Genomic DNA, 25,246 nt, shown 5'->3' on the forward strand with positions numbered 1-25,246 from the left:
TGATGGTGCTTTCGGGTGGCGAGCTTGAGGGTGGTCATGTTGTCTGGTGTTGGGTCTCTTCTCCAGGCTCTCTCGAGGGCTCGGCAGTTCTTCTTGGAGCTCTTGAGTTCGTCAGTGAACCATGGGGCCTTCTTGCTGCCGGGTTTGCTGGGCGGGGTCCTCAGTGGGGCGAGGTCGTCTGCGCAGATGCTGATCCACTTCGTGAGGTTGTCAGCAGCCTGGCTGGGGTTCGCTGAGCTGGCGGGAGGGTGCTGGCTCAGGGATGCGGCGAGTTGGTCGGCCGTGATCTTGTTCCAGCTTCTTCGTGCAACCTGTTGCTGGTGGTGGTGGATCGTGGTCCTTCTAAAGCTGAAGTGGACGCAGCTGTGGTCCGTCCAGTGGAGCCCGGTGGCGTGGCTGAAGGCGATGTCTTTGCTGGATGAGAAGTCGGCGTCGAGTGTGTGTCCGGCGTAGTGGGTGGGGGTGGTCACCAGCTGCTTGAGTCCGAGGTTGGCGAGGTAGTCAAGCAGGGTGGTGGTGTTGCGGTCGTTGTTGTTCTCCAGGTGGAAGTTGAGGTCCCGAGGAGGATGTCAGCGGAGGGGAGGGCGTGCGGGCTGATGAAGTCGGCGATGTCTTCGCTGAATTGTGTGCGTGGTCCCGGGGGTCTGTAGATGAGGGTGCCTCTGAGGGTGGTCTTGGGGTTGGTGTGGATCTGGAAGTGCAGGTAATCGGCGGTTGTCAGGGTGTCGTCGGTGTTGGTCGTGATGCGGATGGTGTTCCTGTGGATGATGTCGATGCCTCCTCCTATCTGGTTGGTGCGGTCTCTCCAGGTGATCTTGTAGCCCTCTGGGATGGCGATGGCGATGTCGGGCGCTGAGGAGGCGTTCATCCATGTTTCCGTGAGGAAGGCGACGTCTGGAGATGTGGTGTCGAGGAGGTTCCAGAGTTGGATGGCGTGTCTGTGGACGGAGCGGGTGTTGAGCAGGATGCACTTCAGGTGGTTGCTGCTGGTGTTCGGCTTGGTGGGTGCGGGTGCAGTGCAGGTCCGGATGCAGGTGAACTTGCAGGAGTGGCAGCTGAAGGGTCCGTGGGTGCGTCTCGGGGTGGCTCGGTAGCATCCCGGGGTTCGGCCGGTGTTGAGTGCGTTGAGGGTGGCGGCGTCGTAGGTCCGGTGGGTGGGCTGGCGTCTGCGGGGGCCAGGGGGTCTGGTGCTGGGCACGGTCCAGGCGCAGACGGGCTTACCTTTGGCGCGCCCGCTGCACGTCACCGCTGCGCGATAGGCACTCTGCCATATGTGCAGGGTGGGGGGGTGGAGCATGGGAGGAGTAGCTGGGAGGCGGGAGCAGGGCGGCGAATGGGAAGGGCGACACAGGGAGTGGGCGGGGCCGCAGGGGGGCAGCGGCAGGGAGGTGGCGGGAAACGCGGCAGGGTCTGGTCTCAACAAGGGGAGACAGGGGACAACAGCGGACTAAGGCAGAAAAAACTTACAACGTAGGGGAGAAATACAGATGCAGAATACAGGCTACAAACAGCTAACTACAGTGAAACAAAAGTTAACAGGGAGAAGAAGGAGCAGGCAGCGCAGGCAGGGCACAACCAGAAGCAGCGGCCGGGGACCAGGGGCACCGCTGCGGGCAGCGACCGCACTCGCCTGGAACCAGGGGCACAGCTACGCGCAGTGGCGGCACTTGGCGGGAGCGGGGGCAGCCTGGACTCACACCCGGAGGAGTGAGCTCGGTGCGTGGGGTGACCAGCCCAGAGGGTCAGAGGTCACTCTGTCACAAGGCTGTCAGCTGTTTGTTGACGGTCTTCTCGATGACTTTTGTGGGGAATGGGAGGAGCGAGATGGGGCAGAAGTTCTTGAGGTCTGAGGCGTCTGCGGTGGGTTTCTTCAGGAGGGTGCTGATCTCTGCATGCTTCCAACTCTCCAGGAAGGTGGTGGATGCGAAGGAGTTGTTGATGATGTCCCGAAGTTTGGGTGCGAAGATGGAGTCGTCTTTGTTGAAGATGTGGTGTGGGCAGGGATCGGTTGGGGAGCACGAGTGGATGGTGTTCATCGTGTGGGGGGTGTCTTCTGTGCTGACCGGGGTCCAGGCACACAGGGTGGTGGTGGAGGGCGACGGTTCGGTGGCAGGGTCCAAGTTCTGAGCGCCGAAGCTGTCGTGTATGTCGGCGATCTTGCGGTGAAAGAAGGCGGCAAGAGAGTTGCAGAGGTCTTAAGAGGGCGTGATGTCGTTGTTGCTGGCGTTGGGGTTGGAGAGCTCTTTCACGATGTTGAAGAGTTCCTTGCTGTTATGGGTGTTGTTGTCCAGTCATTCTTTGAATGATGACCTATTGGTGGTGCAAATCAGCTGGTGGTGTTTACGAATGGTGTTCTTGAGGGCTGTCCTGTTCTCCGTTGACTGGTTGTGGCGCCAGGCTTTCTCGAGGTCATGGCAGGATTTCTTGGAGTCTTTGAGATCGTTGGTGAACCATGCAGCTTTCTTGCTGTTGGGGTTGCTGGGAGGGTTTTTCAGTGGAGCAAGGGCATCGGCGTAGTCGGTGATCCATTGTGTGAAGTTGCGGGCTCCTTCGCTGGGGTCGGTGGTGTTGGTGGGAGGGTTTTTCCTTAGGGAGGTGGTGAGTCGGACGGTGGTGATCTTGCTCCAGCATCTTCGGGGGGTTAGGCGCCGGCGGTGGTGGTCCGTTGTTTTCCTGAAGTTGAAGTGTACGCACGCTGTGGTCTGTCCAGTGGATCTCGGTGGTGTGGCTGAAGGAGATGTGGTTGCTGGAGTAGAAGACGGGGTCGAGCGCGTGGCCGGCATAGTGGGTGGGGGTGTTGACCAGTTGCTTGAAACCGAGATTGGCGAGGTTGTCTAGTAGGGTGGTGTTGTTGTTGTCCTTGTTGTTCTCTAGGTGGAAGTTGAGGTCTCCTAGGAGGATGTAGTCGGGGGAGGGGAGGGTGAGCGGGCTGATGAAGTCTGCGATGGCTTCGCTGAATTGTGTGCGCGGTCCCGGGGGTCTGTAGATGAGGGTCCCTCTGAGGGTGGTCGGTGTGGATCTGGAGGTGAAGGTGCTCTGCGGCGGCAAGGGTGTCGTCGGTGTTGGTTGTGACGTGGATGGTGCTTCTATGGGCGATGGCGATGCCTCCTCCGGTCTGGTTGACCCGGTCCCTCCGGATGATCTTGTAGCCGTCCGGGATGGCTATGGCGATGTCGGGGGCTGAGGTGGCGTTCATCCAGGTTTCCATGAGGAAGGCGGCGTCTAGTGCAGTTTTGTCCAGGAGGTCCCAGAGTTCGATGGCGTGCCTGTGGACGGAGCGGGTGTTGAGCAGGATGCATTTGAGGTGGTTGTTGTTGGCGGCTGTTTTGGCTGGCACGGTGCAGGAGCGGGTGGAGGTGAAGTGGCAGGAGAAGGGTACGTGGGTGAGTTTCGGGGTAGCTTGGTAGCAGGCTGGCTGTCGGCCGGTGTTGAGTGCGTGGAGGGCGGCGGCGTCGTAGCGCAGACGGGTTGGCTGGCTCCGGCGAGGACCAGGGGTTCTGGCGCTGGGCGTGGTCCAGGCGTGGCTGGGCACAGATGGGCTTGCCTTTGGCGTGCCTTCGGCAGGCAATCGGCGCGCCTGCTGCGCGTGGCTGCTGCACGTACGCTCGCCCGCCGCCATTTATGGCCAAGTGGGAGGGAGGAGCAACTGGGAGGCGGGGGCGAATGGGGAGCGTCAGATAAGGAGGAGGGGGTGGGCCGCAGGGAAGCAGCGGCAGGGAGCAGAGGTGGTGGAAAAAGAGAGGGAAAGAGCGAGGGCGAGCCTGGGGTGCAGGGGCCCAGGGGGAGGCGGCATGGGGAGAGGCCAAGCAGGCCAAGGAGGAGGCAGCAGGACGAGTGGCCAAGCAGGCCCAGTAGGAGGCAGCAGGAAGAGAGGCAGATGCGGCAGCAGCGGCAGATCAGGGCACACGGGGGCCATGCAGTGAGTAAAGTGACCGGGAAGGCGGAATGTTCTAATAGCCTTATAGCTATCTGTAGCGGACTATACCGGACATTAAAGTCCTGTTGCCTTGTTAAAGCCCTCGATTAGGGTCTTTAATGCTGGAGTAGACCTTTAATGCACGGGTGTAGCCTGCTACAGTGAGCAATACGGCTTTAGCCAGACCAGTAAAGAGTCAATGACACAGACTGCATGAGTAATGTAGTGGAGGGTACCAGGGAATGAGTAAGTAGAGTTGATTATTAGGGTAGGTGGAACAAGCAGGAAATGTGGTAGAGATATTATAACTAGTGGAAGTGAGGTGTCTAATGGTAGATAAAGAAGGCAGCAAGCATTATTTTTAATATTTTTTTAATCTATTAAAATTCCAGAGAGAATATATATATTGACTATGATTACTCTGACTAAAGATGCACACATCATGTAGAAGCCTTTGATTTATTCATGGTTAAAGACAGATTAATAGACTAGAGAAACAACATTTGCTTAACAAGGTTTTCTTTGTGCTAAAGGTGAATCGAAAAGGTAAATTTCTGAACACAGCAAACATTTAATTTACAGTTGCTTGCATATTACAATAACAGATGTATTTCGAAGAGAATCTTGAGTGACTGTTACTTCTTTTTTTGATGTGGCCCATGGACATATCAGTAGTACCCTCCATTTCCGCATAGGCTATAACAAAAAAGAACAGAGAAAGATGGTTGAATAATGTAGAAAGACAAACATGGGACCATATTTTTCAAGGTGTGGTAAAAATAAGACCGGTTACCCTCAACTAACATGACTCAGTTTAAAATGTACCTCATTTAAATAACTAATATTATTAAGATTATTATATATTCTTACCTTTTTGCAAAATGTTTTAAATGCATCGTGTCCCAAAGGTCAATATGAACAATGGACTACGTTCAGTAAATTATCTGAACCCTGTGAGATCCTTATGTAAACATCTGCAGAAGCAACAATTTAGAAGCTAGGGAACAGCAACCAAAAGGAAATGTATTGCTCAACCTTCAGTCTGTTGCTTCCAATAAAAAGCCAAAACCCTGCATTGTACAATATGGCTGATAGGGTATACAACGTTTAGCACGCATTTTTTACCATGCACTACCATTACAACGCAGGCATTACCACGCATACCATTACAACGCATTGCGCTGGGGGGCGCTCTAGGATAGGGAATAAGTTTAATTTTATATCCAACACCTTCCCTAGTGTCCACGAGGACTGGAGTTGGAATATAAAATTATACTTACCACTATCCAGCACCTCAAAGCGCTATGCGTTGTAACGGTATTCATTGTAAATACCGCGTTGTAAAGGTATGCGTGGTAATAGTATGCGTGCTAACGTGATACATCCGGCTGATAGGGATGAAATAAGGAGATAACGTTTATGAGATGCTCCCTGTATGTTTTTGAACTGAATAACATTTCTGGCAAACTGGCTTTAGTGAATAGAGAATCCTCATCTATTTGCATATTTAAACTGTGATTATTAACTAGTGAGAGTTATTATACTTTGAGAAATTGGCTTCATGATTGTGTAGAACTCTACCATGCTTATCTATGAAAAGTGAGCAAATTAGTCATCTCTTCAACTGTTATCTATAGTCAGAATGGGGTCTCGCCCCTCCCTGCTTTGTCAGATATACAAAAAAGCTGCAAAGAAGTTGTGATACTCCACTCAAGTGATAGAGGCATCTTCTGAATTAATTTTCTTCTACGTTTAAATCTTGCTATTTGAACCATCCCCAAAGCATATTATAAAATGGAACAAACCTCTAATCCAAACGAGAACAGAATTAGAGAGAAAAGATGAAATATGCAGACATGTGTTACATGCATCGTAATTAACCTTAGCGCAGGGTGGTTCATTTACTTGCAATGTTGAAATACTCACCATAGGCAGATGATTAGGGGCCAAACTAATAATAAGTCCATACGGACTGTTAAATATATTGAGGCTACTCTCAAAGTTAGTTTAGCTTTTTTATTTTAATATTTCTTTAATTCTGCAAGAAATTTCATAGGTGGCTTTGGAGGTGGAACCTTAAGAAATGAAATTATACAGGTGAGGCGTAATGGGGAGAAACATGGAGGTCTCTTTTGTAGCTGCTGCCTGAGCTCACCTTGCCTCGCCGGACCAGTCCCTGGGGACTGCAACTTTGCCCTTGCTGCCACGCACCTCCCGCAACCAAGCTAGTGCAGACATGGGTGCCAGGGACTACAATTCCCAGCGTCCCACTGTCAGCGCCTGTCAGAGGCCAGAAGAGGCTGGGCTGGGCCACCCCTCCAACATCGCCATATGAACTTTACGTAAGCTTGTGTTACTGGACTTGGGTAGAAGGGGGTGCTTATGTCTGTTCAAGGGATTGTGTTTGATTACTAAATTGATCACTTCCATTCCTAATTGTTTAGAATCTATTCCTCCTGGGCATTAGTAAGGTCACGCGTAAAGGGAGGGGGGGCGGGAGTGGTAGGGACCTTCGATGCCTTTCTTACTCGGGCTGAATCCGTGTTAATACACGAGATACAGCTAACCGAACTGAGTCTTTCATTGGACCCTTTATGTTTATCAACAGGGCAATTCCCTGTACTAGAGCCAACTACTACCCCAATCCCTTGTCCCCAACCATCATCAGTGACAGTAGGTAGCCCACAGCTAGGCTCTCCTAATTTACCCCTTGTGGATAGCTTATCCTCTTCACCTTCAGCTGCACCTACCAATTTGCTTACTAGGCAGCAAAAATCAACACTTGCTTCACGGGGAAATGCTCAAGTAAAGAAAAGGAATAGTGTGCAGTGTCTCCAAAACCAGCCTTCATGTCTCAAAGCAGGCTAAGAACAAGAGCATGGAATTAAGGAGGGAAGGGATCCCAGCTCCAGCCGCCGAGGCTGACAACATCAAGGCGGGTGCAGCTAGTGTAGATCCTACCCCCTCCCCCCCGGGGCTCCAACAATTAAACTCCATTGAGGCTCAATCTTTCTTAAAAAGATGGAAGCTAAGTTGTTAGCCCTGATTTATCCCCTTCTGTCCAGATTAGCTGCAATAGACCAGAGATTAACCAAAATAGAGCAGCATATAACTAAAGTTCCACCCCCTCACTCTGGGAGCAGCCAGCCCGAAGTTATAGGTGCCAGTCAGGCAGACACTACAACACGTCGCGGCTTGACCCCTCCCTTCCATAGCGAGCCCCCCGAAACCCCTGCATTACTTATACGACCGCATAACGGTCCATTGACATGAAAGGAATGGCCAAAGGGCCTGGTTGGGAGACTACAGGATCAGGGTGGATATATGTTGACAAATGTTTTTCTCCATCTTCCACCCTATACTATAGTACCGGCCAACATCCCGAGACTTCAAGCCCGAGAAGAGGAATATTGGTCCTCACTTAAGAATAAGGCCCCTCACTTCTTGAATTCCAGGACTGGGCTTGGGAACCATCTTTTCTTAGAGTTCAAGATGGTTAGAAGGGTCGCTTGGGTTGGTCAATCTGAAAAAGGCCTTGAGCTTCGGTTCTGAGCATGGTCCGGTGTATCTTAGAACAGGCAGCCTCTTTTAAGGTATGTAAAGAGGCTATTAATGTCCTTCCGCTGGGTCACTTCTACCAATTGAGCACAAACTTCAGAGGGGTAACACAGAGGATACCTGCGCATTCGCTAGGCCCCTATAATTGTGCAGTCCCGACCTCCAACAGATATGAGGCACTTATTTCCCTGGAGGAAAACGATTGACTGGGTCCCAAATTTGACTCCCCTACTCCTGTGGATCCGGCCACCAGGGACACGGAAGACCATGTGTTTAAATTGAATATTTAGAGCCAAGGGGGTCCTCCTTCAGCAATAAACAATGTCTCAGAGGGTCTAAATACTCGGGAAGACAGATTTGGGGAAGATGATAGCTCTACTGAGACACACCCAAAATGAAGTGAGCCTACTGGCGGGTGTAACTGATCCCTGTGTAGTGTCCTGTGACAATTGGTTACACCCATGCATTAAATCCAGCACTAGGTTTTAAAAATTTGCTGTGGTTTCCTCGAATATTGCCGGGCTAAAGAATAAATTACTATCACTAGTCTGGCTATCCTTTATCGAAACCAATGAAGTTCTGGTATTTCAAGAAACATGGTCAGTGGAACCTGAGTTTAGACAATGCTACTTACATTTTTTTTAAAGCTGCTACTGCTGGTCAAAGGGGGAGTCCGATGGGGGGACTAACTATTTGGGTGAGACAGAATGATAGGTACAAAGTCCAGCAGCTGGACACCATTAGTAACAATATTTTATTAATCACAAATTTCTGATGTTGAGGACCTCTTACTTTTAATGTCTATGCCAGAGGGATTCCTGGAGGGAAAGCCTCTGGCATTGTTTCCCTTCTTGATTCCTATCTCAATCAGTATAAAGGAGGGGGAACATACTAGTTGCTGGGGATTTCAAGTGTTCTTTTGAACCACTGGATACCAACAATGTAGACCTTGGCCTTGAGGAGGACCTTACTTTTTATTTAATATTCTTTATTTAATTATGTAAATTGTGCTTTTAATGTTTTTTATGTCAATTTTATGGGCAGGTTGTGGGATTATAGGGGTAAAGGGTGATAAGTAATTTACTTTTAATTAACTAATAATTTGTTGTTAATTGTAATTTTATATTCATAAATTATTTGATAATTAATTATGTTAATTTTGAAATTTATTTTGTAGGTGTGGGTTGTGGGGCTTAGAGGGGTAAAGGGTAGGTGGAAGTAAATTAAGTTTAATTTTTTATTAATTAGAGGCCAATTCATAGGTGTAAGGCCTACAGATGGCCGAGGGAGTACCTATGTTGCACCCCTGTTGATCCATAGACCCGGTGGCAAGCAACATGAGGTGCCTGCCACAGAGTGCAGGGATGAAGTACACCTCAGCTCTTTACAATGAGAGCATGCATTCCGATCAGAATGCATGCCCCCATTGCAAAGAATAGGCGTGGTTGCATCCTAATTTCAGGTTTGGGACCTCCAACTGGAAGTTGGTCGGTTCAAGTTCCAGATCGATGTACGGATGGACGTAGGTCCGTCCGACATTGAAATCGGCCCCTAAGTTGTTAAATACTTTTCATTATTTAATTGACAATTAATAAATGTAATAGTGTCATTTAAAAAAAATGTTTTAAGCTGTGGCTTGTGGGTTTTGTAGGGGTATGGGGTGGAAGTAAATACATTTTAAGTAATCAATAATTATTTTTTAAATTAATAATAAATATTGATTTGATAATTATGTTAATTAAAATAATTATCTGTTAAATGGTATGAGTGTGTTGTGTGTGTTGTGGGGGTATATTGTTCAAAGTACATCAATTACTGAAAGTACATGAATTATAATTAATTCATAATTATTATTTAATTAATGATAATTAGTCTGTTGATACATATTTATAATAATAGTGTAAAAACGTTTTTTAAAGTTACGTTTTAGGTACAGATTGTGAGTGTTTGAGGGTTATAAGGTGGGAAGTAACTAAATGTATATAATACATATTTGTGGGGTAACAAATAATTTCAAAATGAAAATATTTATTGGTATGAAAATTATTTATGTATTTTAATAATTAAAATATTTGAAGGTATTCATGATATGCATTTAACATTGTAATATGTTTTTTTTAAATTGTATTAATAAATATATTTGTATTTTTAGCAACATATTTATATTTTTCTTAATGTACTTTGTTTTTAAAATAATATTACTTGTTCAAGATATTTTGCTTGATTGTTTTATTTGATACTTGTTTGCCTACTGTTGTACTGACTGCAATGGGAATAGTAATTTTTTCCCCTGACTGTCTGAAATGAGTATATTAATATTACCTATTCACAATCAAACACTTTCACTACTGTTGTAATTACTGGAGAGGGAGTGCTCAATAATAACCGGGCAGCAGCAAGAAATGTAAGCAGACGAATTGACAGCTTTGACAATTCGCCTGTTTACATTTCCGCCCTTTACTGGCTGCTGCTTCACAGCCTCAAGTGCGCATGAGTCAACAAATGCACAGGCTCAGTGCACGCAAGTCCCCAGGAATCTTGTCAAGGACTGGGGCCTTGCCAGCTTTGAGCTCCTGAATAACTTGCCATATCTTGGCGAGGGTGAATGACACTGTGACATTAGTCAGCTCTTGTGGTAGCCCGGGAGAGTCATCTGCTTGGAAGACATCATAACTCGGTCTGCCATATCCAGGTCGACATAATTAGTATTGTCTGTACTACAGAGGGATTGAAAATGGGTAACCCAGTGCTTAGGTAAGATTTTAGATTCAGGTCTAATCATAGTGGTTTTCTGTCACGACTAAGCACATGCCAAAATGTTGCCTGGTTCTTATTCCGAATAGCATATAGGACATCCCCCTATATTGAAGATGTCTTGGCATCTTTAAGGGGCCCTTTATATCTACCCCATCTGCCTGAATTTGGATTGAGGGCCACTTTTAGTACTTTCGAACTGAATGGTTTCTGCTTCTCTACACTCTTTATTAAACCAATAATGCTTGTGGGATTATGTCTCAATGTTGTTTTGGTAAAGCAGGTGTTCCTCAGTATCTCAAATCAATCATCATGGAATTTAAAAACATGAAGAATCTGGTCCCCTTTTGATTTAACCAGGTGGGGCCTCGGCACAAGAGCCAAAGTGTTATAGAAATACGAAAGTGGCAGAAGATGGGTTGATTTTGTTTGGGGTAGGGCCCTGTTAGCCTTGGAAAGCAACCCACCCACATGTTGGGGACTCCAGAAATTCACTACAGCACAGTCCCCCTTAAACATTTTTGTGTGGCCCCACTTGCCCATTCCCTCGAACAATTAAGATATAATTAACAGGTCAATCAGGGTGTACTGGCAAAAATTAAGCTTGTTATTCAGACAATGAGCAATCTTATTTCTCATTTCAGCGGTTGTCTCACCAGTCCTCAAAGGTGACACAGGAACATTAGCCAAAACGACCACATAGGGACATGAAGCAGGAGGGAGATGTAACTAAAACGTAGTCCAACAGGCACCGACCCCCAATTGCTGTTCACTGCCAAAGTGTAGCGTCCCTTCTCTTGCCATCCTTGGTGACCTAAAGTCGATCACTGGGACTAGGCCTTCTGATTGGGGAAGGACGGTCACCCAGACCAGAGGTAGAAAGAGTGCTAATGCTACTGGAAACTGCGTCAGTGGAATGGAGGATAGCATTTTCAGACTTTCGCTGCTCCGAAGTGGCACCCACTCCTATCCCTTTGATGTAAAAATCTTTTGAGTCCACAAGGCGCCTCAAGTTTAGCCCAATAGAGGACAGTTGGGAGATAACCAGTTCCAGTTTACCTTTCAAAATAGCCTAAAATGTAATCTTCAGTGAGATACTTAAATCCCCCACATCATTCAAACCATGTTTGGATGGAATCCAAGCACTAAGTCATTGTCTGTCTGGCTTGGTTTCCCTGTAGCGTCAGCGGACCTCCCCCTATCTTTTATCGCTGGCCTGGAGCTTGGAAATCCAGCATTAGCAGGATTGTGTTTGAGGGGAGTTCGGAGGATAAGTAGGGCCTCACAGGGTTAGACTCGTCAGCTGACTCTGACAACTCGCTCCTAGTCAGTAGCTTAAGATTCTTTCTGCACAGTAGGGGACCATCCCCCGACAGAGAAAATATGAGCTCATACAGCTATATCTTTTCTAGAGACTACCACTACCGCCCAGGCCAGAAAATCATTGATAGTAGAGACGTGGGTAAGCACCGGGGAAGGTGACAGTTTGGCTGGGGAAGCCTTTCTTATCCCCTTGAATCAAGCAATAACTTGTGGAGTAGCAAAATGTTCCCAAATGTTAGTTTAGTGGAACTAAACTGCAAATTACCTGCCTTTGCCGGGAGCCCGGAAACAAGCCAAGGGGTTGGCCCAGCCCAGCCTCTTCAAGTCGATAACTGGCAGAAGATGAGCCTGCCATTGGTCTGGGCGAGGCCCACGCTGCAGGAAGTAATCTGGGCTTTTGAAGCAGTACTGACTCCTTTTCCTGCCACACACTAGTGCCTTCTGGTGTGCCGGAATCTGCGGCAGATAGTCTCCTTAGTGCTGCATAGGCATTGCATGCCCTGCGGTTAATCGTCAATGCTTATCAAGTGCTGCAGGTTACTCCCCCTCTCAAACACAAGCACCTTCTGGTGGGCTGGTATCTGGATCAGAGAGTCCCTTTAGTGCTGCATAGGTGCTCTCTAATTCAAAGACCTATATCTGACTCTTGGGAGCTCTTCTACAGCCTAAGGTACTACAGTCGGCATTATTAAAACTCTAACTGCAGCCTTTCAAAAAAGAGAGGACATGTGAATGCCACATCTGAAGGAGGATCTTTGTGCACTTTCTGTTTATTTACATCGCATGTCTTTGGTGGGTGCAGAATATGAAAACAGTAATTAGTAGGGCTAAGTGTGCAACATGAACAAAATATTCCAAAGCCTATATGTCTAGCTTGTATTTTCAGTTACAAGCCAAACATACTGACCTTGTCAAGTCTTGTCAGTGCTTGTTTTTAAGTAAGACATATTGCCATTGCCAATGGGTGTTTTATTTAAAGTTATTTTTAAGCACTAATCCTTATTGCATCACTTTATGTCTTGGTTGCACTGCAAAGTGTATTTTTCCAAAAAGTTCATTGTTGTTGATATCTAATCAAAAAAATAAAGTAGGACAAACAAAAGGGGTAAAACTGAGACCTATGGCAAGATGGAGTTTGGTGGATGGAATACTCTGTCACAAATATGACAGATATCCTGTCTTCAGTAATAGAAGTGCATTATATCCTAAGGCACTGTAATACGGCTGATAGGACATCCATTGTGCTTGTAATGAAGTATCTAAGCCACACCACTCTAAATCAGGCATTATAATTTGAAGATGAAGTATAGGAACATCTGTGGTAGGCTCACTGAAACTGATGGTGGTTTAGAAATGGCTTCCTCCTCCACCATCAACTGATGGATCTGCACTATTTACATCACCACAAACTGATGTAACAAGCTTATCAGTGGTGCTCCTAATGATTACAGAATCTAAACCTCTCTGGCAAAGGGTATACTCTAACCTATTTAAACCTCACGTGATATCAAATAATAATCCCTAAAGGAAACATTAATCACAATAGATGATTTGTGTAATTTGAACTATTCCATAAAAACACGATAAATAACGAGATTACTATTGAAATGTAAAATGTTTCAATGTAATGAAAATCCTAATCATTATAAGAGTGTGCATTTTTTTCCAGAACATTTTAGAAATTAGGAAAGCCTTACCGATTGCCCAGATAATATTTGCAGACAAAAGGAAATACATAAGGAGTCAGAGGGTAATCATTCCAGGTCACATGTCCTTTTGGAAAGGAAAAATATATGTTATTGAAATTGCAACCAAAAGCATTAAAAAGTCTGCATGGATACTTGCATTCATTTGCAGAATTATTCTGAACATGCTATATATTTTTGTGTAAACAAATGTACTATTTTTTTTAATGGCTTCACCTTTGTTTTGTGCTGGTATAGAAATTGTTGTTGTTCAATGTAGACACGAACAAGAGGTTGTTACTTTCATGTCTGCTTTTGTATAATGCTTGTGCGGATGTCTTACCATTATCGGGTTTGGGTAGGCATCTTTTAAAACATGGGTTGTGTATATATGTCGGAGATGTGTAAGGGGAGTTTGGGGGCAGCCGAGCCCCGTGAGGTCTGCTCCCTGGCAGTTTGGAAGGGGGAGGGGTGGCCGGCAGCAGCCATTTTTGTAAGGTTATTGGGCTAAGTTGGGAATAGCCCAAACGTACCCCAACTCATTTTGATAGCCCAAAGGCTATAAGGGGTTATCCCTCCATCTCCCAGCCACCATTTTATGTTTTGGTGACCTGGGGCCAGATGTAGGTCACCAAATAGTGGTCGGTAACGGACGATTTCGGCCGTTACTGACCGGTATTTGGTGATTGAGATGTAGGGGGCCAAAATTTTACAGAATCGGTAAATTTACCGAGTCTGTAAATTTACTGATTCTGTAAAATACCGATTCGGTAAATTTACCGCATCGGTAAATCAATATGTAGGTGGCACTGCAAACAGTGCCACAGGCCCCTAAGAATTCGTTATTTACCATGTAATACTATTGCATGGTAAATAACAAATTCCTGTGTACATGCACATCTGTGCATGTACACCTGCGCCATGTATGTGTGTCACATGGCACACAAGCCTGAATCAGGGGTGCAACAGGGTGTCAAAGTGACACCCTGTCCCCCTTGTCAATTCGGTAACTTTACCGAATCGGTATTTACCGATTCGGTAATTGCCATTGATTCCTATGGGGCTTTAGGCCCATAGGAACCAATGGCAATTACCGAATCGGTAAATACCGATTCGGTAATTACCGAATTCTACAGATTCTGTAAATTAATCGGTAAAAATACCTACATAGCATTTACCGATTTGAAAATACCAAATCGGTAAAATTCGGTATTTACGAATCGGTAAATGCCAATTACCTACATCTATTCAGAAAAGGGGGTGGTGATGAACAGAGTGTCTGAATTAAGCAGACCACTCTTACCCAGTCCAAAGATCCGGGCTTGATCCATCACCGTTATTCATCTCACTGCACCATCCCAGCTCAGAACCTGGCTATATGCAAATCAGTCTGTCCCTGGCCCAGTGCATCATGGGAACAGGGCAGACTAAACTACCAAGCCAATTCTTCACCAGAAAGGAGACAAGCTACCGGGGACCGGTTTCTGGCATTTCAGCCGTCTTCGGCCCGGCTTACTTGAATCCTGATGGTGCAGTGAGAAAGGGACTCATGTCTGAGTATACCCTGCCACACCTATAGTGGCCAAAAACGATTCAGAAAAGGGGGTGGTGATGAACAGAGTGTCTGAATTAAGCAGACCACTCTTACCCAGTCCAAAGATCCGGGCTTGATCCATCACCGTTATTTATCTCACTGCACCATCCCAGCTCAGAACCTGGCTATATGCAAATCAGTCTGTCCCTGGCCCAGTGCATCATGGGAACAGGGCAGACTAAACTACCAAGCCAATTCTTCACCAGAAAGGAGACAAGCTACCGGGGACCGGTTTCTGGCATTTCAGCCGTCTTCGGCCCGGCTTGCTTGAATCCTGATGGTGCAGTGAGAAAGGGACTCATGTCTGAGTATACCCTGCCACACCTATAGTGGCCAAAAACGATTCAGAAAAGGGGGTGGTGATGAACAGAGTGTCTGAATTAAGCAGACCACTCTTACCCAGTCCAAAGATCCGGGCTTGATCCATCACCGTTATTTATCTCACTGCACCATCCCAGCTCAGAACCTGGCTATATGCAAATCAGTCTGTCCCTGGCCCAGTGCATCATGGGAACAGGGCAGACTAAACTACCAAGCCAATTCTTCACCAGAAAGGAGACAAGCTACCGGGGACCGGTTTCTGGCATTTCAGCCGTCTTTGGCCCGGCTTGCTTGAATCCTGATGGTGCAGTGAGAAAGGGACTCATGTCTGAGTATACCCTGCCACACCTATAGTGGCCAAAAACGATTCAGAAAAGGGGGTGGTGATGAACAGAGTGTCTGAATTAAGCAGACCACTCTTACCCAGTCCAAAGATCCGGGCTTGATCCATCACTGTTATTTATCTCACTGCACCATCCCAGCTCAGAACCTGGCTAACGGTGATGGATCAAACCCTGATCTTTGGACTGGGTAAGAGTGGTCTGCTTAATTCAGACACTCTGTTCATCACCACCCCCTTTTCTGAATCAATTACCTACATCTGGCCTCTGGTGGCTAGTAGTGTAGCAGGGATTCGCTTTTTGTCCCTCCGGCTCGCCCCCCCCCTTTTATAGGCGTGGTTCGGAGAAGTATGTTTTAGGGTCTGCCCATTTTGTTGGGGAAAGGTGCATAGGGTTCTGGTGAAATTTGTATATGCTGTCGCTTGAAACAGGTGCTGTGGGGTTGTTCAAAAGTTGGTTAAATGTTGGAAGTTTTGTGGGCAGGGCCAGGGAAAGGTTAGGCAGGTAGGATACGTTTAGAATAGAGGTTAGGTAGTTACAGTTGCAGAAGGACAGATAGGGTTGTAGGTTTTTATTAGATGGCAGGAGTTTGGAACTGCAATACTGAGGGATGGGATTGTTATGGAATGTTATGTAATGTTATGTTATCGGCAGGGTGGGGATTTTATGTGGGGATCGTAGGGGTGGAGGTGGGGGAAATGGAGGATCAGTTATTTTATGTATAGTGAGGTTTTAGTTTGTAAGGCAATGGCCTAGGTTGGACATTGTGATATGCACGAGTTTTCACTAAAGCGTGCTTTTTGTCGAGAGGGCATTCCTCAGGAGTTAGCAACAGATAACGGACCTCAATTTTTGAGTGGACAAATGGAGAGTAATTTGAATATGTGTGGTGTTGTTCACAAAAGGAAAGCTGTGTTCCATCCTGAAGCAAATGGGCGGATTAAGAGATTTAACTGAGTGGTAAGGAAGCTGTTCAGTTGCCTGTCGAAGGGGGATTGGATGCATTGCAGTCCATGCTTTTAGCCTATAGTTCTTCTCCTAATCCCATTACGTTGGTGAGCCCATTTGAGTTATTGAGATGTCAAAACCTGGCACCAAGCTTGTCACGTGGTGGGGAAAGGACAACATTCTTACACAAGGCAATGTTGCTGAACTAGATTTCAAGGACATTCAAACCAAATTGTAAGCTTATAAGGACAAGATAAAAGAAGGTTTGCAAAAAAAGGAAGAGTTGGAGGAATGCATGAGGTGCAAGTGGGTGACATGGTGCATCTTAAGGAGCGTACTATTTTTATTTATTTATTTAAAAGGTTTTATATACCACGAACATGACCAGACAGGGTATCATAGAGCTTCACAATTCAGCAATCACTAAAGGGTACGAAAAAGTAAAAGTAAATCAGCAAAACAACATACAATCTTAACAGTCTCAGAACTGGCGAGTCTTTGAGAGCATTGGAAGCTATGGCTCTATGGCAAAACTTTCTTCATCAATATCATTTTAACTTCCTTTTGAAAATGGAAATAGAGGGATTCAGTCTATATCACAGGCATGACCAAGGGGGGTGTAAGGGGCTTGCTAACTGGTCTGACCTGGTGCGGATCATTGAGGTATTCTAGAACGCTGTGCGTGTGGATGGTGGTGGGGTATGGAATCGTAGCAGAGTGTCATTATGAAAGGGTAGGCTGTTACCAGCTGACAATCATACCACAAATGTATTTTTAGATGTTCAGAGAGATGATCTCTCTAAAGTCCCTTACGCAGATGAATCTTCGGCTAGCAAAAGTAGGGTTCTGTTTAGTGATCGCACCACAAGTGTGAGAGAGCGTAGATTTCCCACGAGGTTCAAAGGTTTTGATTTGATGTAAAGGAAAAAAAATGAAGGGGGTGTGTTGCATATGACAGCGGAGTTTGTAATGTTACTTGTGTGTGTGCTCACATGCGAGCGCTGCGCTTCTTCTGAAGTCGTGTAGGGAGTGTTGCTGTTCAATGTAGACATGAGTGAGAGATTGTTACACTTGTTTCTGCTTTGGTGTAATGTTTGTGCTGGTGACTTATGATCCGCGAATTGGGGGAGAGATCTTTTGAAACACGGGCTGTGTATATATGTCGGAGATGGGTAACAGTCAGGCATTCGTGACTTGCAGGTTGTACTGCCTACTTATGGAATTAACCATATGTACTTTAACCTTACTGCGTGCCCCCGTTTTCACTTGACTGGATTTAGTAAGAGCTGAATCTTTGGCCACAAAAACGACTCTGATTCACAAATTAGAGTTAATAAAACACATGACCTAAAGTAAATTGCACTCTTGCCATGCAGTGTTGTTATCAATTATGTCATTTCAGATGTTAATGTTATAAATGATGTGATATAACCTGTCATTAGTGATGTAATATGTGAGATGATAAGCACAGCATGGTGAGTGTGTGAGGTATAGATACTAAATCACCCATGACACTGGCAGGGAGCAAAAATCCACCTCCTTGTGTGCACTCTCGCTGGCTGGGAATACAGGTTTACTCCCTCCTGGTGGGAGGCAAAAGAAAAACAAATATTAGACCACTCCCACTGCACACTGGATGGGTGCCGGCAGGGGAGCCGGCTGGGCAACGGAGACCCGTGCAAACCCATGGCCTCTAATTCTGTGGGTTGGGATGGAGCACCCACAGGAAATTTAATTAGTTTAGACTACAGGGGATGGGGTCACCTAGGCCTCTTAATAGCTTGGGGAGGGGGGCACAGGCCATGCTATGATGAGGCTCATGGGTGCCTAGGGTCTTGTAATATTCGGGAAAGGGGGTTGCATGCCCCCTTCTCTTTAATATTATGACACAGCCCCAAAGGATTTGGGGTTCCTGGGTCCTCATAACAGCTCAGGGAGAGTGTCCAAACTAGATAGATAGATTTATTTTTGGAAAGCCAAAGTCTTGAGTAAGTCATATTGCCCCCTCCATCAATAATTGTAATAAATTACATATTACACTTGTAAAACCACAATAAAGAGATCCTGTGACTAAAGTGAAGTTGTTTCCAAAGGTAAAGTTATTGTACCTGCAATCTGTAGGTAGTAATTAGTGATCTTTTTGTTTCAGTTTGCTGAACTGTGGAAGATAAGTCAAATTTGTTTTTTTCCAGTGCAAAAAAAACAACTGACTGCACATTTATTAGTGCAGGTTCTCCAAATACCATGTTGCAAATGCTATATTGATTTATACCACCATCACATAAATATATACGCCTTGGTGCTTTAACTGCATAAAATGCACTGATATACAACTAATATTTAGCAGATAACTGTGAAACATTTGACAGTTGCCTGTAGCTCTCCTTTGAAACACACCGATCCATGAAGTAGGATGAAAGTGTTTGTGAGTAACTCGCAGTGTTATTGGCCCCACTGATGAGTAATGTATGATTTGGTACTTCAGGTTTTTAGAAAACATTTCCGGAGTAGCACTGCATCAGTAATTAACTTGGTAGCAGAGCATTGGTTGCTATAGAATTAGCTAGGATTATGTATAAAATGATATATAAGCGTTTTGATGTACAGAATTATGACTAACATCTGTTGAGTTTGTATTACATTATATGTAGTCCTGAAAATGCTTCCGAGGATTGTGTGAAACTAGTCACTCTGTCTGCAGGCAGAGAACGTGTGGCAAGTGAAGTCGCACATCACATAGTCTGTTTCAAAAGTGGTATCTTCGTATACTACAGTGGTATTTGCACATGTCACAAGTTTAGTGACTTTTTCGTGTGAAAGGATAAATGCATAGCGAGGACAGTCTATAAAATCTTAGCCTTCAAGTACAGGGATCATTGTATCCTGATTTAAAACTTACTGCTGGGAGAGTAATAGAGCTTAATCCGAGCTTGAGAGGAGGGTAAAGTAGAGGAAGTGGTGCTACTTTATCGGCGAGTCTAAAATTCTGTGGTAGAGAGAAATAAGAGCTGTCTACTGGAGATACAAAATACTTCTACGATTGAAAATTCTATCACTTTATTTAGCGAAAAGGCGAATGGAGCTGTTTTGTGTAAGTACTAATGGATTCAGTTGTATAGCTTGTAAATACAGCTTCTCGATAAACCTTGTAATGGAGGGATCAGTTGAAGCTGCAAAAGCCGGAGCAGGAGCTGACGTCCGAAGTGTCGTGCAGGGATTGGTCCTTGTGACCAAGACAGAGTAAGGGCTGATTGGTGCATCAAGAAAAGCAGCGAAACTATTGGTTAAGCACTAAGGAGATGTAACTAGTTCTAATTGATATGCTAGTGTAAACCGCGCTGTGATAGGTTGGTATTACGGAACAGCAACAGAGGAGTACGTGATCTTTTGAAAGACAGGAAAAATTATCAAGAAATTTGATTATTATTATGAAGAAGAAAAGGAGAAACCTTTATTGTTTAAGAAATTGAAAAATGTGTTTAAAAAGGGCAAGGCAATAGTAACAAGAGAGGGAAAATTACTTCCTCTGCCGAAAACGCCTGCTTCCTATATGTTGTCAAAATATGGTTACCATACATGTGTTTGGCTAAAAAATTAGGCTAGTTATACCAGGAATGATGGTGCGTTAGCTTTTCCAGAAGTCGGATATTTTAATGTGGCAGTTTTGCAAAATTTGAGAGATAGGATGATGAAACTTGAACCAAGACCTAGACCGACTCAATTTGAAGCTCTAGTTGAATGGGAGGATGAGATGCATGAAATGGAGCGAGAGAGGTCGGAAAGACATCTCAGACCAAGAGGTAGATTGCACGGATTATGGGGAGAGACACATGAGAGTAGAATGTGCAGATGGAGAAATGCTGACATGTGTGATGGAATGTATCCAAAACACACAAGATGATGTACGGAATGTTGCACAATGGCAAAAAATTCACCCCCAGTCACAGATCTGGGTTCAATCCATTGTTATTTTGCTCACCAAGCCACCCCAGTTCAGATATGGCCATATGCATATCAGTCTTGACCCTGTGCCTCATGGGAACAGTCCAGTCCGAACTGCCAAGCCATGTCTTCCCTGGACCAGAATCAAGCATCCTAGGACCGGTTTCTGGCTATCAGCCGTCTACAGCCAGGATAGCTTGACTCCAGTGGCGTAGAGAGCACGGGACCCACGTCTGGGCATACCCTTCCCACATAGGGTGAACAGAAAAATACACAAGATGATGGATGGAATGTTGCACAATGGCAAAACATTCACCCCCAGTCATAGATCTGGATTTAATCCATCGTTATTTTGCTCACCAAGCCACCCCAGTTCAGGCATGGCCATATGCAAATCAGTCTTGACCCTGTGCCTCATGGGAACAGTCCAGACTGAACTGTCAAGCCATGTCTTCCCTGGACCAGAATCAAGCATCCTAGGACCGGTTTCCGGCTATCAGCCGTCTTCAGCCAGGATAGCTTAACTCCAGTGGCGTAGTGAGCACAGGACCCACGTCTGGGCATACCCTTCCCACATAGGTGGAACAGCAAATGGAATGTATTCAGTCAGATTAGTGGATGAATATGAAAGGCGGAAATGTACAGAGAAGAGGAAAAATGTGGAAACAGGGAAAGAAGGTTATGGTGATAGTGAATCAGAGGATACAGTGATGGAAGAAATATTAAATAGGAGACCGCCACCATATCAACCACGTTCTTTATGGACCACACCTAATGCTCCACCATTAGAAGATAAAATTAATGAAACTCCAAGACAATTTTCAAATTTTAGAGATATACCAGAAAGAGTAGAAATGAGATATAATCCAAATGCCCCAATGACAGAAACAAGACTTACCGGTACTCCTAACCAAAATAGCGAAAGAAGAAGTGTAAATAGAGTAGAAAAACGAGTTGGAGAACAACCAAATACTTCTGAATATATACGATCTACAAATGAATTGACTGAAAAGATACAAGAGCTTACCAAAAACCTAGAAGCAGTAACAGTTCCAGTAACGATAGGACCTGTAACCACAGCATTTGAAAACCAAAGAATGAAAGGGCCAAGTTTGACAAAGGTAAAAGAAAATATTTATCCAGATTTGTCAGAAATTAGGTGACAAGTAATGTAAATCTGCCAACTTTTAATCAGAGTTTGCCCAATAAGTATGCAACTGGAGCAGAACCTGATTCTGCTACACCTGAAAAGAGCATAGAGTAAATAGATTTAACACAAACTCCTGTAGGACCATCGGAACAAGAATTATGTGATTGGCTTAAAACTCTGAAATTGAAAGAACATGAACCTAAAGTACTAGGGGCCCGATTCACAGAATGAACTTAAGACTCAATCCTAAACTTACTACTATTTTGGTATTCACAGAATGAACTTACTACTTTTGGTATTCCCAGAAGTTAGGATTTTGTCTTAAGTCTGTCTTAAGTCTGTCTTAAGTCTGTCTTAAGACAAACTTAAGACAAAATCCTAACTTCTGTGAATACCAAAAGTAGTAAGTTCATTCTGTGAATACCAAAATAGTAGTAAGTTTAGGATTAAGTCTTAAGTTCATTCTGTGAATCGGGCCCTAGATGTGGCAAGATTAAAAGTCTATACGGAAAAATTAATTATTGGAACAATTGGAATGGACAAATTTAAAACGTACCAAGACGATGAATTTATGTTCATGTGTAAAAGTATAACATGGAAAGCAAAGTCTATACATGATCAATTAGAAGGATTAGCGAGTGAATTTGAAATAGAATTCGCAAAGAATAAAACATTGCAGAAATCCTACGAGTAGACTTTTCAGAAAAGGACATTGAAAATATGAATACTGCAGGAAGGTTGACTCAAATAAAAGAATTAATTGTACTACTAAAGATATGGGGAGATGTGAATAAGTGGAGAATAAAATGGGCAAAGAAGAAAGAAAAGGCCAGTGATAAATCTACATTAGCGTTCCCTGTGAGAGGAAAAGAGACGGTAGCAAATTAAATCCATATGATAGAAATACCTGGAGGAGGATGTGTACATGTTCCTTGGAGTAGACAGGATATATTATCATTTACAAGTGATTTCCCCAGATTGAGAGAAAAACCAGTAGAATGGTATCGACAGGTATGTTATGTTATGTTATGTTATAAATGTTTTTATATCGCGCTCTGCGACTACAAAGTATCCTGGCGCGGTGAGTGAGGTTATCCAGAGAAGAATGCGCATAGAAAAAATGATTATATGGCAATGTTAAACAAATGTGTTTTGAGCCCCTTCTTGAACATAGAGATTGTCGGAGACGCTCTTAGATGCAGCCGGAGAGCGTTCCAGGCCCTGGCAGTCTGGACAGAAATGGATTGACCGCCCAGTCTTGAATACTTAAATTTGGGCACGGTCCTTTGGTACAAATTTGCAGAGCGAAGAGCGCGACGGGGAACATACATGACAAACCTTTTTTGCAGATACAACGGACCTAATTGGTGGGTGGCCCGAAATGCGAGAACCAAAGATTTAAACAGGATTCGATGGGCGACTGGGAGCCAGTGAAGACTGCGAAGGTGAGATCGCACACTGGCTCTCCTAGAAAGGAATAAAAGCCGCACAGCCGCATTTTTGATAACCTGGAGCTGCTGGGTAAGATAGGCAGGTAGGCCACTGAACAGTGCGTTGGCATAATCGAGTCTAGAAAGAATGAGGGCACGCAAAACCGTTTCTTTAGCCTCTCTCGGGAGGAGTGAGAAGAACCTTTTTAACGCTTTAAGAGTGGCAAAGCAGATACCAGTCAGTTTTTTTAGATGGTCTTCAAACTTGAGATCCTGCCCGAACCAGACCCCTAGATTTTTCGCCGGGCCTCCTATTGATTTAGGGCAGGGCAGATTGACTGGCCAAATGAGGTCTCTGAAATCGTCCGGGAAGGTACCATAAAGAAGAACCTCTGACTTTTCCTCATTACACTTAAGCTGTGCCAGGGCAAGCCAGCGGAAGACAGAGGCAAGACACGAGCGCACCACCGAGGCATCCAGATTGTCCTTCGGCCAGGTGAACAACAACTGGGTGTCGTCGGCGTAGGCCATTATTTTGGCCCCCAGCTGCTCTGCCAGATGAATTAAGGGGGTCATATATATATATTAAACAACAGGGGACTCAATGTGGACCCCTGGGTAACCTGTAGTAAGATTCTTTGGCCGTGAGGCATAAGGCGGCATCCACACTTGTTGCGTCCTATTGGTCAGGAAAGAAGTAAACCAGGAGAGGACACGTCCAGAGATGCCCACTTCCGCCAACCTGGCCAAGAGCAGAGCATGGGGCACCATGTCGAAGGCGGCAGAGAGGTCCAACAAAATCAGGACTGCTCTGCCGCCCCCATCAAGACACTCCCGGGCAGCCTCAGACACCTCCACCAGCGCCGTTTCTGTGCTAAAAGCCGCCCTAAACCCAGATAGAGCTGGGTGAAGGGCCTGAGAGGATTCGATGAAATTATCCAGTTGTCTGAATACAATCTTCTCGCAGACTTTCGCGAGCGCAGGATGCAGCGAGATGAGACGATAGCTAGAGGTGGCCGATGGATCCAGCCCTGCCTTCTTCAAAAGTGGAAGAAGTTTGGCTTGCTTCCAGCAAGAAGGGACAGTGGCAGAGGAGAGGGAGAGGTTCACAGTCTGAGTTGCCTCCTGGCAAACAATGTTCGCCACCCCCCCTAGAACCCTCACCGGGCAGGGGTCCTAAGGACTGCCAGCACATCCGATTGCGTGGCTGGATTGAAGTTTGTAAATTGGGCGCTAGTTTGAGACAACTTTGGAGATGGAGGGATCGGTAGAGACTGAAAATTGCCTCAGACCCTCTGTAAGTCAGCTTGGATTTTAGCGATTTTATCGTCAAAAAAAGGCGAGAGTTCTTCACACCAGAGATCAGAAGATGGTAACACGGGAAGCGCAGCACATGGAGATAGAAAGCTTTAAACTATGGCAAAGATTTCTTTGCTGTTATTATCCGCTTTCTCAATCCTCCCAGCAAAGTAACTGCTCTTGGCGGCCCCTAATCGCCGCATAGTATTCCTTCTGTGCTGTACGCAACCTGTTCTTAGTCTCAGGTAGGTAGGCTTGTCGCCATACCCTCTCCAGTTTTTTACAGCCAGATTTAAGTTCCTGCAAGGAGTGGGTGAACAAGGGTTTGGAGGGGTGGACCGAGTCCTCCTGATCCGACCCCTGTTTGTAGGCATAGCCGACCCTTGTTCCACCCAAGAGTTAAAGACACTGACCGCAGAATCGATCTCCAACGGCAGAGCTGGACGGTTTCGGGCAAGGGAGTCTGAGAAAGTAGCCAAATTGATCCGCTGAGAATGAGCCTGAGGGGGGGATTCCCCCTGCCCTCGTCTCTATTCAGGGACCAAGCGAACTGAATCAGAGCGTGGTCTGACCAGGTAACCCTTTCCAGGGGTGTTATGGTGATCTCAAAATCGGAACACACCAGATCTAGAAGATGACCAGCCTCATGAGTTGGGGCATCAACCCATTGAGTAAGGTGAGCCATAGATAGAGCTTAACCTAAACGGATGGCCTCGATAGAGTCGCACAAGTCGACGTGTATATTAAAATCACCCAAAAGGAGATACCTTGTAAATTTCACATCGAGGTAGATCGATTTGTGAAAGTTTCAAAAGTACTACGGGTTGATCTGGATGGATTATTTGACATAGTTGTACCAGCAGATCTGTGGACTGAGTACAAGATAACTGAAAAATTGGCCGAAGGGGGAATATCCTCGAGGCAAAGTAACAGGTGCTCCGTCGCCTGAAGTGATGCGTAGATATGAACAAGTAATAGTGTTTTT

At 45.4% G+C, this 25,246-nt stretch overlaps 1 protein-coding gene across 1 annotated transcript in view; it reads right to left on the reverse strand.

The window, feature by feature from the left end:
• Window positions 1-4,290: 4,290 nt before the first annotated feature.
• Window positions 4,291-25,246, reverse strand: part of LOC147734880 (C-type lectin mannose-binding isoform-like) — a 98,655-nt gene continuing 77,699 nt past the window's right edge. The window contains exons 6-7 of the mRNA XM_086953089.1: window positions 13,249-13,324; window positions 4,291-4,612 (exon numbers count right to left, since the gene is read on the reverse strand). Coding sequence (XP_086809215.1) covers window positions 4,585-4,612; window positions 13,249-13,324 — 104 coding nt within the window. The 3' untranslated portion in view covers window positions 4,291-4,584. The remainder of the gene's footprint in view (window positions 4,613-13,248; window positions 13,325-25,246) is intronic.

This window comes from Lissotriton vulgaris, chromosome 1_2 (assembly GCF_964263255.1).
Source record: "Lissotriton vulgaris chromosome 1_2, aLisVul1.2, whole genome shotgun sequence".
NCBI classification, from domain to species: Eukaryota; Metazoa; Chordata; class Amphibia; order Caudata; family Salamandridae; genus Lissotriton; species Lissotriton vulgaris.